Genomic DNA, 15,339 nt, shown 5'->3' on the forward strand with positions numbered 1-15,339 from the left:
CTTTCTCTAGTTGTGGTGAGCAGGGTCAACTTGTCATTGCTGTTTGCAGGCTTCTCATCGCGGTGGCTTCTTTGGTTGTGGACCATAGGCTGTAGGTGTGTGGGCTTCAGGAGTTTCGGCTTGGGGGCTCTAGAGCTTGGATCCAGTAGTTGTGGTGCATGGACTTAGTTGCTCCACAGCATGTAGGATTTTCCCGGACCAGGGATCAAACCTATGTCCTTTGCATTGGCAGGTGGATTCTCAACCACTGGACCATCAAGAAAGTTCTTAAGGTCCATCTTTTAACTGGGTCGTCCTTTTTTTTTTTTTTCCTATTTTTTTGGCCATGCTGCATGTGATGCAGGATCTTAGTTCCCTGACCATGGATCAAACCCGTGCCCCCTGTAATGAAAGCATTAGTCCTTTGACATTTAACATAAAGTAATTATTGATAAGTATGTACTTATTACCATTTTAATCCTGGTTTCCCAGTAATTTTTATAGTTCTTTGTTTGTTTTTCCTTTTGTGGTTTGATAATTTCCTTTTGTAACATGCTTCAGTTTTTATTTTTGGTTTTTGTGAATCTATTATATGTTTTTGATTTGTGGTTATGATGGAGTTCATGTATGTTGACCCATGACTATATCTGCTTGCTTTAAACTGATAGTCATTCAAGTTCAAATACATTTTAAAAGATCTAGTTTTATACTCTCCTCCCTCATGTTCTGTGATTTTGCTGTCCTATTTTACATCTTCATGCTTATCCTTTTACTATTTATTATAGTTATAACTGCTTTTACACTTTCTTGTTTGTTTTTTGATCTAAGTTCTGGATTAAGTAAGGCTTCCCTGATGCCTCAGTGGTAAAGAATCCACTTGCAATAAAGGAAATACAAGAGACTTGGGTTTGATCTCTGGATCAGAAGATCCCTGGGGGAGGAGATGGCAACCTGCTTCAGTATTCTTGCCTGGGAAATCCCATGGACAGAGGAGCCTGGTGGGCTCCAAAGGGTCACAAAGAACTGGACACAACTGAGCACACATACTGGATTATTTAGGTGATCTTCAGTTCTTACTGGGCTTCCCTGGTGGCTCAGAGGTTAAAGCGTCTGCCTGCAATGCAGGAGACCTGGGTTCGATCCCTGGATCGGGAAGATCCCCTGGAGAAGGAAATGGCAACCCACTCCAGTTTTCTTGCCTGGAGAATCCCATGGATGGAGGAGCCTGGTGGGCTACAGTCCATGGGGTCGCAAAGAGTCGGACACGACTGAGTGACTTCACTTTTCACTTTCAGTTCTTACTATAGGTTTGCCTTTCCTATCATGATTTTCCCTTTCCTAGAAATTCTTCTTTTCTATTTAGAGAAGAAACTTCAATATTTCTGTTAGAGTAAATTTATTATTGCTGAATTCTTTTTAGTTTTTGCTTGTTTGAGAAATTCTTTCTTTTTCCTTCTTTTTTTTATGTGCACTTTTTTAAAATTTTTATTTAATAAATGGTACAAAGCACAATGCCAAAAACATTAACAGTTAAAATTTCACCAAATGAAAAAAATACTATAGAATACACAGTTGTAAAAAGCTACATTATTTTACAACTGCCTCAAGGAGCAAAAAGAAAAAAAACCCAATGCCATACCTAAGTTATCCCTCTCTCAAAATAATGCCATTTATGTTATAAACCATGAGCATCCCATCAAAAGATGGGAACTGCTTTTGTTAATTCATATATATATATATATATATGACTGTATCACTTTGCTATACAGCTGAAACAAACAAAACTCTGTAAATAAAATATAGTACAATATAAAATAAAAATAAGTAACAGACCTTTGGGGCTTTACATCGAGTTAGAGTTCCTATCAGAGGGATAACAGCACCACAGCCATACTGAATCCTCATGAAGGAGGCACACGAATGACTGGATTACAAGAGTCACAGGAATGAAAGCTGCTCACTTCCCAGAAACTACAGCTCACAGAAACTACAGCTCTTTCCTTCTGTTCTAAATGATCATTTTATTGGGTAGAGTATTCTCAGTTTCAAGTTTTTACCTTTCAAGACTTTAAATATATCACTCCACTCCCTTCTGGCCACCAAAGTTTCTGCAGAGAAATCAGCTGATAACCTTACTGGAATTCCCTTATAAATGACTGTTTTTCTCTTGTTGCCTTTATAATTCTCTCTTTAACTTTTGCCATTTTAATTATGCTATGTCTTGTTGTGGTTCTGTTTGGATTCATTTTGTTTGGGACCCTCCAAGCTTCTTGTACCTGGATTCCTGTTTCCTTCTTTAGCTTCGGGAAGTTTTCAGCCACTGTTTTTTCAAATACATTTTCAATCTTGTTTCTCTTTTCTCCTTCTTAGAACCCCTATTATACACAGGCTTGCAAGTTTTATATATACCATAGATCTTGTATGTTGCTTTCATTTTCTTTTTGTTTTTCTGTCTTGTGTTCTGATTGGGTGGTTTTCATTATTCTGTCTTCCAGGTTACTTATTCTTTGTCTTTTAGCTGGCTATTCATTGCTTTTAGATTGTTTTTTTATTTTTAATCTTGGCAATTGAGTTATCTATTTTTGATTGATTCATCTTTACAGTTTCTACTTGCTCGTTACAGTGACCTGAATTTCTGTTAGTAATCTTTCTTAATTCAGTTAGCATTTTTACTACCACTGTTTTGAACTGGGGTTGGGTAGACGGGTGAGCTCTGTTTCATTATTTCAGGGAATTTCTCTTGCTTTTTTAATTGGGAGTAGTTCCTCTGCCTTTTCATTTTACTTTATGAATTTAGGAGAAACATTATCTGTTGTGGTCTTGGAGTATTTTTACATGGGTGCATCCCTGTATGGATTATGTGTGCCCAGTGTCTTTGGTACGAGGGCTGGTTTGATACGGATGCCAGCCACGTTTTCCCTCAGGTTGTGCTGGCCATTATCGCCTTGAGGAGAGGTTGTGTACTGGGGGATCCAGAGCCTATGCAGGATGTGAGATGGGACTTCCCCTCTGCTCTGTGGCTATTGCCACACTTTCAGCAGGGAGGTCTGCTCCCCAGTCGTTAGAGTAGCCTTGTGGGTCAGATCAGGCTCTGGTCTCCTTGAGTGCATGCCCTGCTCCAAAGGAGGGGATTGCAGAAACAAGTGAAGCCCGTGCATTCCAAGGACCTACACACCTATGTAGGTGCTCTGCTCATACTCAGCCAGGGTTCTGTCCCTTCCTCGTTGTGTTCATCCCAGATCTAGTGTATGGCTGTGGAGTGGAGAGATTGTGGCTGCAGGAATTGAGATGGCCACACTGCCACCAGAAATCTGGCTGCCTCTGTGGCACTTTTCTCCCAGGGTGGTCTGCTCCAGAACCAGCACTGAACTGCAGTGAGGAGTGGGTGGGACTTTCTTGCTCGGCTGGGAAACAAAACTGGGGCAGGCTTCTGGGGGGCCACCCAAGCACATGCTGACAATGGCCACAACCCCATCCAGATCACATTCCCAGGGCCCCTAGTCTGTCTCTGAGTAGCTATACTACTGAGTCTTTTCCCAGGGGACAGTTGGCCCAGGTCACACGCCACACTGTGGAGTGGAGTTAGGCTGAGTTCACCCAGCTCAGACTGGAGAGTGCAGCAGGCTGGCAGCCACCAGTGCGGAGCTCTCTCCACTTTGATTGTTGACAAACCAGTACATGCCCCATCCTCATGAGTAGGTCTCTGCTTCTCCAGCCCTCTGTCCCAGAGGTCCTCCCAGCAGCCCAGGGGACTTGTCTCCTCCACAGAAGATACTAGGACTGAGATGCCCAATCTGTGGCTCAATCTGTTGGCTCCCCAGGGTGAGGGTCCCTGAACAGGGATCAAACCCATGCCCCCTGCGGTGGAAGTGCAGAGCCCTAACCACTGGATCACCAGAGAATTCCCAAGAACACTTACTTTTGTAAAGCAGTTACTATATGCCAAACACTGTTCTAAACGTTTTCACACCCAGGACCCTTTTTAATCTTCACATCAGCCTGATGAGGCCTGTGCCGTTCTTGACTCTATGGATTAGAAAATGAAAGCGTGGAGAGGTTCAGTAGCTTTTCTGGGGTCACAGAAAGTCAAACTCAGGTCTGCTCAATTCCAGAGCCCAATTACTCAACCTCTGATCCTCTCCACCTGGGAAGCTTGTTGCCCCTACTTGCACAGACAAGACAGTCCACCATAGTAAGAGCACAGACCGGAAGTCAGAAGTCCTCGGCTCAGGCTTCAGCTGTGCGCTAAATGACCATGGTCACTGCCCTTGATGACTTTGGACCCAAGTACTCACATCTATCAAATGAGGGCAATGGACCAAAACCACCGTTTCTCACTGTCTTCCTCAGTCCGGGTCCCTTAGAAGCCCCACTAAGCAGAGCAGTGCCCCTTTTCCTCTTTCCTACGTTCGGTCCACTTGTTTCATCAGGGGACAGTGTGGGGTTGGGGCAGGGGGAGGAGGAAGTTCCATTGAAAAAAATAAATTTTAAAAAGCAATAAAGTAAAGAACCATCAAATAACTACCTGGGTCCTCTGTAGGCCAGATGTTTTTTGACAGTGGAGATTTTTTTTTTCCATTTTGAGGAGAGAGATGCTCCTGGTTTTTTTCCATTGAAGATGCTACTTTCCTACCCAGGGTAGTCACTCAGGCATTGGCACACTGTGTGTCAGAAAGGGATAGCTGACTATTTCTTGGGCTGATTAATATGTCACAGTTTTAGGGGATGAGGGACTGAGATGAGTGAGCAGTTAGTTTCAGTGCAAACCTGCTTTTTGTCTTGACTGATTCTGTTGTGGCGTGGTGGGGTGTGGGGTCCCACATAGCCAAGCAATTCTCTGACACCAGCTGGTGTCAGTTCAACTCAGTTCTGATTCTTTCTACTGGAGACATCATTAGAGTCCCCAGGTTATGGGCTCAGTCCTACCAGACTGCCCCCAAACTAGATGCCAATCGCAAGTCCACGTTGTTTAGTTAGTTTGCTAGAGGATCTCACATAACTCAGGGAAACATTTTACTTACTAGGTTTTGAGTTTAAAGTTTATATGTGTGCTATGCTTAGTCATTTCTGATTCTCTGCGACCCTTTGGATGGTAACCCACCAGGCTCCGCGGTCCATGGGATTTTTCAAGCAAGAATACTGGAGTGGGTTGCCATTTCCTTCTCCAGACTTTCCTGACCCAGGGATCAAACCTGCATCTCGTGTGTCTCCTGCATTGGTAGGCAGATTCTTCACCTGTTGAGCCATCAGGAAAGTCCGTGTGTATACACACACACACACACACACACACATACATAAAAGTTTATATATATATAAAGAATATAACTCAGATGGAAGAGATGAAGAGGGCAAGGTACGGGAAATGGGCATAGAGCTTCCATACTTTCCGAGCTAGTCACTCTCCAGCACCTTTGTGTGTTTTCAGCTCAGAAGCTCTCCAGACTAGTCCTTTTGGGTTCTTATGGACGCTTCATTACATAGTTGTGATCAATTAAGTCATCAGCCATTGATGACTGAACTCAACCTCCAGCCCCTTGCCCCTCCCCAGAACTTGAGGGTGGGACTCAAATTTCTAACCCTCTGATCACATGAATACTGCCAACCAGACTCCATCTTTACATCCTTCCCAGGAATCACCTCATTTAGCAGAACAAAAGAGACCTTTATGCTCTCATCAGTTAGGAAATTGCAAGGGTTTTAGGAATTCAGTGCCAGAAACAGGGACAGAGATCAAATATGTATTTCTTATAGTATATCACAATATCAGTCTTTTTTTCCCCATAGAAAAGCCGATGCTTCAGAGCAGACACTCCTTAGATGGCTCCAAACTTGTGGAGAAGGTTGAGACCGCACAGCCACTGTGGATAACGCTGGCGCTGCAGAAACAGAAGGGGTTTCGGGAGCAGCAGGCAACTCGGGAAGAGAGGAAGCAGGCCAGGGAGGCCAAACAGGCGGAGAAGCTCTCCAGAGAACATGTGAGTAGCCTGGTCTTCGGCTTTAACTCTGAGCTTGGCTCGTGCTCTCTTTTATTTTTTGAGCACCATAAGGCCTGTGGGGTCTTAGTTCCCTGACCAGGGATTGAACCCAGGCCTTGGCAGTGAAAGTGCCAAGTCCTAACCACTGAACAGACGGGAACTCCCAAGCTTGACTTTCTTTTAGTTCACAGGATTTAAAACAACAGTAACGAGAAAAGGCTGGCCGGGAATGGTGGAAAATACTTAGATAGTAGAGCAGTAAATCAGTTGACTACTGTTAAGGCAAAGAGGTATTTTCAGTTAGAAATTTGGTTTCCTTACGCTCTTAGGTTAACCTGATTTGGCAGAATCCTCGCACACAACAGTTAGATGAAAAATACGAAAATAACTTTATTTTAAGCAGTGGGTGGAGAGGAAATTAGGGGTCTTGCTCTGTGGCTCTGATTGTATAGTTTGATGGGACTCTTCCGGGAAAGCATGTGGCATCCTCTCTTTGGGACATTCGCACTGAGCTGCTCCGTGGCTGGGGGCCAGCTGATGGAAACCTCCAAGCGGCTTTGCCTTGCATGGTCAGTCCTTCCCTGTCTTTAGGATGAATACGTGCTTTCCCTGACTTTCTGTCCATGCAGGTCAGTGTCACCCCACAGCCTGGAAGCAGCAGCGTCAGCAGAGCTGGTTCCCTGCACAAGCCCACCGCTCAACCAGAAGAGAAGAAGCCAGAGACACCAGTGTCCAGGCTTGAGCGCAGAGAACAACTCAAAAAGGCCAACACTCTTCCTACATCAGTGACAGGTAGAGAGAACAGGTCCATTTCTACTTAAGTGTACTTAAAGGTATTTTCCCTTAAAGCATGTTTTATTTCCTCCAGTGTAAAAACTAACACAGCATTTTAGGCATTTCAGAGCACAAGCTGTCTTGCCACCCCATTCATAAACTTTGACATGGATAAATATCATCAGAAACATACCCACTATCAGTGGGGTGATGATACACATTTAACAGTCAGGTCTTCAGGGATTGGAGATACCTGTGATTTGTGGTATTTGTCCTTTTCTGTGGTATAAATACTCCCAATCATGGCTAATTTCAAACTACCAATGTGATATCAAGTGGCTTGTTAAATTCCTGAGCCTTTAACAAGGTGATATGAGCCTTCTCCACCTCCACTGCCTGTGGTCCAACAAGATGAGGTTTTTTGACTTCCTGTAGCAAGGAAGACTGCATACCACAAGAATTGTCTCAACAAAAGAAGAGACACAGTTATATTAGGATGTAGGGAAAGGGTGAATTTTAGGTAGAATTTAAATGGAGCTAGTGTTTTTTGATAGTCTCAAAGCCAAGTAGTTGATATTAAGCCTGAGCTGAAAAGCAGATTCAGGAGCCCCTTTCCTTTGACACCACATACTTAATCCCAGTGTGAGAAAGCTGTATGAGAAATCCCCTACCCTGTATGAGAAATCTGCCCTGGCTGGAAATGGAAACTGCTTCTCTGGATCATGGTGATCCAAGTGGCTCAGATGCTCCAGGCAAAAGTGGGCTGGCCCCTTCTCACTGATGTGATTTCAGATAGCCAACTTCTGACCCAGGTGTGACATAAGAGAGCACAGTTGTTCTGCTCTAAGTCCCTGATGTTAATGAACAACAGCAGTGTTTATGCAAATTCATGACATGTAAGGGACATGGGCAAGTTAAAAAAAAATCTTTATCCTATTAAAAGATAAAATGATCCAATAATGTTTATGACTGTTTCCTTATTGAAAGTCACTTGGAGGATGGAGAGTTTGAAAGAGCTTCCTCTCGGGGGCTGTTAGGGTCCCTGTTTTCCCCAGTAGGCAGCCCTGTTCCTCAGAGGACACCTGCCCTCTAGACCCAAGATTTTTTTATGCCTTAAGAAATACCTGCTAGCTGAGGTCTGGAAATGTAAAGAGGTCTCATGAGGAAAGCTATATTTACTACTTGGTTTGGAGGGAAAAAAAACTTTATATTTGAAAACCACTTTGGAACATTTTCTCAAGAACCTCCAAGGGACTTACTTCATTTCATCTTATACCCCGGAATTAAGGATTCTAAACATCATATTGATAAGGGTCAAAAGAGAATTGTTTCAGAACGGTGAAAGCTCCAAAGTCAACAATGAGATCAACCTTTTCTTAGAGACACCAAAGGGTAAATGCAATTCAGAGTCAGCTCCACCTTAATAAAGCAAGCCTTCTTCTGAAGTTTTGTCTTTTTAATCGGTATTTCCAGAGTTCGGCATACTTGTAAGGCCACTGCCATAGGCACTACATATGACCCAAAGATAAGATGGGAGCCCTCACCATACAAAGCCTCTGAGGTCTGATAAACAGTGATAGGAGACAAAGGAATTTGTTAGACAAGTCTGAGTAATAAGAGTAGGCCGGATCCTTAGGTCTTGGAGGGAGGAGGCACCCAGGGCATGCTTGGTAGAGGAAGTAGCGTTTAACCTTACCAGCTAACAAGTTCAAAGTTCAAACTACTGGTTTAATCTTTTTCTTCATCAATTGACTGGTTGCATGACTTAGAATCACAGAATTTACCTATTATTATTGTGCAGGTATAGCTTCTGTGCACAGAGAAAACTGGGTTTCTAGAAATTCTCTAAAATCAAAATTGACTGCACTGTGATCACTGTAATTCTGTATGCAGCCATTAGGATCACATAGGTTTCTTTCCCTAATTTCTTCTTGCCAGAGATGCTCAGTGCTTCAGTGGGTTTTGCTTTCTTAATCTCATACTTGTGATAAATCAAAAAAATGTGGCTCTGACTTATGTTCCTTTCTCCTTTTCCTTCAAAATCTAGTGGAGATCTCTGATTCAGCTCCCCCAGCGCCACTGGTGAAAGAAGTCACAAAGAGGTTCTCCAACCCAGATGCTGCCCCCGTGTCAACAGAGCCAGCGTGGCTGGCTTTGGCCAAAAGGAAAGCCAAGGCCTGGAGCGACTGTCCGCAGATTATTAAGTAAAGAGTGACTCTTACCCATTCTTATTGCAGTCATTGGCTCTTCTCTTGCCCTTTTTATTTATTTATTTTTTATATGAGGTAAAGAAAACCAAACTAGGGAAAAGAAGCATGTTTTATAGGCTCTAAAATAATATTTAGAAACTGAACTGGTGGTGTTCCTTGTAAAGAGTGTATTTGCACAACCCTAGGTCCTGGTGCCTTGAGCTCCTCCAAGTTTTGAAGAAAAAATTCCGTCCGAGGGACCACATGAAATAAAATCTCTCGACTAAGACCTCACAAGAGCCTGCCATACCCATAACATGGCCCTTCCACACACACACCCACACACCATTCAGAACATGTCCTTTTGCCAACCTTTGTAATATTAATAGTTTTCTTGGTTCTTTACTCCAATTTCTTTTCTCTAAACATTTATTTACCATGTGCTTGGGGATTTCTACCCTTTTCTAAAGTCATAGTGGAAGGACAAGAATGCCCATTCTCCTGAATGCAGTTACTGGGAACAGCCAAGTTAAAAGTCTGGTTTCCAACTCTGTGCCCGTCTCTGCTTCTCATGATTTTGCCCTGACCGGAAACTGTAACACAGCGAGTCCATTCACTCTTCTACTGTGTTGTTGAGCTACAGGCCCTGTTATACCAGAACTCTCCTTAGGGACATGTTAACCATTTGGCCCAGCTGGCTCCTAGGGAACGTTTTTATTTAAATGTTTAAATAATAAATGATTTTTTTTAAAAAAACTATAAATTCTTTGTCTCTGAGAATCCCCATTAAGTGTAGTTCTTAACAAGTTCAGACTCTATCCCAGAACTACTCAGAGATCCTGTAAGGATGGGGCCAGATTGTGTATATTCTGGTAAAAACTCTTCAACTAACTTCTGATATATCACAAAGGGTGAGAAGCGTAGGCTACCTACTTTTTAAAACTCTAAAGGGGAGGCTCACTTCATCCAAAGCAGCAAAAGTGAGACAAGAAAAATAATAAAACCACCTCCAAACCAGCCATTTATTATGGAGTACAAGACATTACATGTCTCTGAAAATCTTTGAAGTCGCTAGGGAAAGTTAATAGTAAGACAAGATTTGAAGCCTTTTGTACTAAGGACTTCCTGTGGGGAATTTCTTTCTTTACCATAGTCAAGTAATTCATATTTCAAATGTTCAATAGCATTAAAACATCTCAAGAGTTTTAAGTGGCCTTGTTGTTATACACATGAGATTTTTTAAAAAGGCGTGTGGGGGGGCTTGTCAATTTAAAAGCCACATATATTCACTTTTATTTCCCTAAATCTGCTTTACATGAAACACAGAGCAAACCCACGCATTGCTAGTACTTAACTTACATTTCATGATGTTGACATATTCCCTTTTTCTTCGATTCTGACTTCAAAATCTAAATACAAATCCTTTGCTTAGTGCAGCAGGGGAAGGAATTACACCGATTTTTTCTCTTCTACAAAAACACATTTTATTAGTATCATTTTCCTTTATGTTTATGCAATGACAATGTGCTGTTATTCTATTATATACCTTAAAGAAAGGATGAGTGCAAAAATATTTACCATATACAAGGCATTTTCTTTCTGGAAACAATGGCTCAGCCTCATGGTAGTACCTGGAAAGTGTGGTGAAGTGGATAGTTGTACTTTTGCAAGTTGGAGTTAACATATATAGTGGACCTTCAAACTAATAATCAATGGGACGTTAATTTTTTTTAATGGCTATGAGATGCAATTAATCTTCCACTGCACGTTTTCCACACTGTTCATTTCTAAATCAAATATGTAGGCATTTGTTACCTTCGATGATTTCCTCAAAATATAACACTTTTTTAATAAGAATCTTTCCACTTAGAGCCCTAGAATTATAGTGCTACATTAATTCTTCTGCATTGACTTTTTCTTTCATGCTGTCAGCTTTGAATAATAATCACAGTAATGGCAGAGAACAGGCGAAAGAATCGGGTCATTAACAAAGAATGGTAGATAAGTCTGTACTGGCACTGAGCCCATGAGAAGGAGGAGAGGTACCTCAGTTAAAAATTTTCCATCAAAATCTTTAAAAGAAGAGTACACTGAGGAAAAGACAGTCATAGCACTTCCAACAGCTTCTAAAGGTTACGTGTTTAATACTTCATGTAAAAAGTACGCCACATTTGCACTAAATACCAACCAAGTGTTATTTTTCTTTAGTTGTGTTGCAATCTTTTCTGATCAACAAACTATGGGGGAAATTCTGTAAAGCATATAAGAATTCAAGACTTTTAAAAGAAATGAATGATTGCTAGTTAAATACACAAGCTTTCTTTTTTTTTTTTTAATTTAAACAAACATACACTTCTGGCAAGGTTATAGATGATTAACCTCTGTTCATAAGACTTAAATATACAAAACTAGAGGTTTTTTTGTTTACTTTTTTTTTCAAGTGCAATTGTTTCTTATACATGTTACTACTAAATTATCATTTTAGCCACTTATTAGCAAATTGTAGAATGTATTGTCTCTTCTTGTGACGTTTAGTTTTAATTGCTTATTTTAAAGCAGAAACATTAGAATTACAAGTGTCTTGCAATATTTTTATCAACAATAAAATGAAGTAGACTTAACAATGAAAATACCTTAGTGTGATTTTAATATTATTTTGAGATTTTGGTTGTATAAAGTTTTAATGTAAAATGTCCATTATTGAAGGAAAAAGACCTTTCAATAAAAAATACCCACAAGATCTTTGGCACTGATGGAATTTCCTTTTCAAGTTGAAGTTTTTACTGATTTAAGTGACCATCTACAGAGAGCTACTATTTACATAGCTTCTGTTAAGAAAGATAAATTTCAAGGCATTTTACAGGGTACCTTATTAATTTTTAATTATATATTTTTGGAGAAAAATAATGAATAGGGGACAAATAAAATGGGCTTCCCTAGTGGCTCAGATGGTAAAAAAAGAATTCACCTGCAATGCAGGAGACCTGGGTTTGATCCCTGAATTGGGAAGATCCCCTGGAGACGGGAATGGCTACCCACTCCAGTATTCTTGCCTGGAGAATTCCATGGACAGAAGAGCCTGGCAGGCTACAGTCCATGGGGTCGCAAAGAGTCAGACACAGTTGAGCAACTAACACTGCCACTTTTTCACTTCAATGAGTAGGGGACAAATAAAATGTTTATCTGAATTCTAAATTTGAATTGGTCTGTCTCAGACACCAAAAATGTACTTATCTTCATTCCATACTTTCTGCACTGACTTCACAGAGGTTGAAACACACACTGATACGGGAATGGCAAAATGCTAACAGGCTTGCACTTGTGTGAAAAACACCAAGTTGAACTACTTCCCGACAGCCCAAGCCTCTGAGGAGATGGCTGCTTTTGCAGGGGAGGTGGTTGCTAGTCACAGTGTATGTTCTAGGAATGAGTTTTTGCCCTTCATGACATAAAGGTGTTATACCTGTGTGACCACATGGTAATGTTTGATGTTGAAATGAATAGACCTTTATCTTACCTCACAGGATTCTTTGGAAGGTTAAATTAGACCAGGTATATAAAGTGCCACTCACCACACTTACATGGAGAAGGCAATGACAACCCACTCCAGTACTCTTGCCTTGAAAAGCCCATGGACGGAGGAGCCTGGTAGGCTGTGGTCCATGGGGTCGCAGAGTCGGACACGACTGAGCGACTTCACTTTCACTTTCCACTTTCACGTATTGGAGAAGGAAACGGCAACCCACTCCAGTGTTCTTGCCTAGAGAATCCCAAGGACGGCGGAACCTGGTGGGCTGCCGTCTATGGGGTTGCACAGACACAACTGAAGCGACTTAGCAGCAGCAGCAGCAGCATCAGTGTCTCAGACAAAATGACCTTACAACCTCTTTACTCCAAGTATGGCCCATGGAACAGCAGCAAGGGCACAAGCTGAGCACATGTGAGAAACACAACTTAGGGCCCCAGACCAGACCTACTGACTCACGGGGCCAGACAAGGGCAAATGGAGTGATATGAGCAAGGCACTTGCCTTGGGTGCCAAAAAAGTAATCAAGAGAAGTGCTATTTTAATGCAATATATTTTTTTAAAAGATTCACTGAAATTCCATGATGAACGAGTATCAAATTTTTAAATGAATAGAGTCAGTATTACTCATTTTTCCCTTTTGCCTTAGGTCCCAGCGTGGCTCAACCAAGCCCCTTCCTCTCAACTGGACTAGGCATTTAGCAACAGCTCCGGGTGGTGAATACATTAAAGGTGAAGCAGCATGGATCTAAAACCTGGCAGAAGTTATGTTGTTCTTTTGGGCTGACCATGCCCTCAATGCCCTTTCAATGTCTGGGGAAGTCTCCATCGTGTGGGTCTTAGTAGAGGGCAGCGCTCACCTCCTCAGTCAGTCAGTTCAGTCGCTCAGTCGTGTCCGACTCTCCGCGACCCCATGAATCACAGCACGCCAGGCCTCCCTGTCCATCACCAACTCCCGGAGTGCACTCAAACTCATGTCCACAGAGTCAGTGATGCCATCCAGCCATCTCATTCTCTGTCGTCCCCTTCTCCTCCCGCCCCCAATCCTTCCCAGCATCAGAGTCTTTTCCAGTGAGTCAACTCGTCGCATGAGGTGGCCAAAGTATTGGAGCTTCAGCTTTAGCATCAGTCCTTCCAATGAACACCCAGGACTGATCTCCTTTAGAATGGACTGGTTGGATCTCCTTGCAGTCCAAGGGACTCTCAAGAGTCTTCTCCAGCACCACAGTTCAAAAGCATCAATTCTTCGGCGATCAGCTTTCTTCACAGTCCAACTCGCACATCCATACATGACTCACCTCCTACTATAGTTGAAATGCCTGTTAGGTGCTTTCCTGTACTCTGGTGGGCAGGACAACATGTATCACCTCAAATTGGAAGGGACTGTGGATTGGGAGCAACTGACCAAAAGATGGGGGAGTTGTGAGGAAGTCTGGTAGTGATAGGGAACAGTGTCTGGTGTTAGTGGGGTCAGCCGTAAGGGAAGCATTGAGTTTCAAGGACAGCAGCTATCTTCTGCCCAAAATGATATGATGATTTTAGGCATTCCTTATTTCTGGCTGTGTAGCTCTAGCCTCTATAATTCTGAAAAAGACTTAATATTCTTTTCAAAATTCACTCTGGAGGAGACTGACCAGGACGGCAGTCAGTCATCTTCAAAGACCCTGAGCTTATCTCTTTTCATAGGCACACCAAAATCCCTACTATTTCCAGAACAACATTTGATAACAACTGAAACCTACCAAAAGATCTTACACAACTTAAGCATAATGAACCACAACAAAATGGATAAATGGTAACATTCAAGATATGGTCAAGTCCTGTATCTTTGAAAGAAGACCCACAAATGGGAGAATAATTATATTGTAAAGGTTCTCCCAAAGGACAAGGTCTGAGCCTCACATTGGGCTCCCCAGACCAGGGGTCCTGCACCAGGAAGATAAGCCCCCAGAGTATTTAGCTTTGAAGGTCAGTGAGGTTGACTTTCAGGACTCCCAGACACCCAGGGGAAATAGAGAATTCATCTTAAAGGGCACACATAAAATCTCACATGCTCTGGGACTCAGGGCATAAGATAATTTGACAGAAGCCTAGGTCAGACCTACCTGCTGGTCGTGGAGTCTTTCAGAGGCAGGAGACAGCTGCAGCTTACCCTGGGGACACAGACACTGGCACCAGCCATCCTTGGGAGTTCCTTCTACCACATGCACACAGGTGTTGGCAAGGGCCATTGTGGAATCCTCCCTTTAGTTTTTAGCTCCAAGATGTAGCCCTGCCTGGCTCTGCTGTTCAGGGAGCCAGCTCCAACCTCTGGACCAGCCTCACCCAGGGCAGACACCAGATGCAAGACATTCACAATCCTGTAGCCTGAAGTCCCACCAGCAGCCCAGGCCATGTCCTGGGATGACATGGGCCTGGGTCCTTGCCCTGATCACTAGCAACCCAATAAAAGCTTTGGGATATCTGAGACCCTGTACCCAACTGTGTCAGGAACAGCCCCTCCCCTTCCCCTCCTTCCCAGCAGTGATGTGAAAACAGTTCCGGGACCCCTGGCCTTGCACCTGGACTCCAGGACCCATCTCTGCCTGTCAGTAGACCAGCACTAACTCAGGACTTGACTTCACCCACCAGAGAGTGGGCAACAGCCTGGGAGTCTTCTAGACCCTGACCACCCACCAATGAACCAGCACTAGCCCTTGGCCCCCTGGGGTTCTATAGTCATCTACCCTGTGACCTGGTCCTACCAACCAGGGGCCAGTAGCCTCTGCACAGGGCAGGGCTTAGCAACTAACCTGACCAGGAGCCAACCAAGCCTACCAGACAGCCCACATAAGTTTGCTCAGCACAACAGAAGGACCCGCACAGCAGGGAACCATCAGAGCATACAGCTTGGGTG

The 15,339-nt window shown here is 42.9% G+C and overlaps 1 protein-coding gene across 4 annotated transcripts in view; it reads left to right on the plus strand.

Moving 5' to 3' along the window:
- The window catches only part of CRACD (capping protein inhibiting regulator of actin dynamics), a 278,521-nt gene extending 267,256 nt beyond the window's left edge, over positions 1 to 11,265 (plus strand). For all 4 annotated transcript variants that reach the window (XM_055434331.2, XM_088836349.1, XM_088836346.1 and 1 more), the window contains 3 exons: positions 5,764 to 5,954; positions 6,584 to 6,746; positions 8,776 to 11,265. In XM_055434331.2, coding sequence (XP_055290306.2) covers positions 5,764 to 5,954; positions 6,584 to 6,746; positions 8,776 to 8,936 — 515 coding nt within the window. In that variant the 3' untranslated portion in view covers positions 8,937 to 11,265. The remainder of the gene's footprint in view (positions 1 to 5,763; positions 5,955 to 6,583; positions 6,747 to 8,775) is intronic.
- The last annotated feature ends 4,074 nt before the right edge of the window (positions 11,266 to 15,339 follow it).

The sequence above is a fragment of the Moschus berezovskii genome, chromosome 5 (genome assembly GCF_049115385.1).
Source record: "Moschus berezovskii isolate FMDL1 chromosome 5, NW_MosBer_1.0, whole genome shotgun sequence".
In the NCBI taxonomy this organism is placed as follows: domain Eukaryota; kingdom Metazoa; phylum Chordata; class Mammalia; order Artiodactyla; family Moschidae; genus Moschus; species Moschus berezovskii.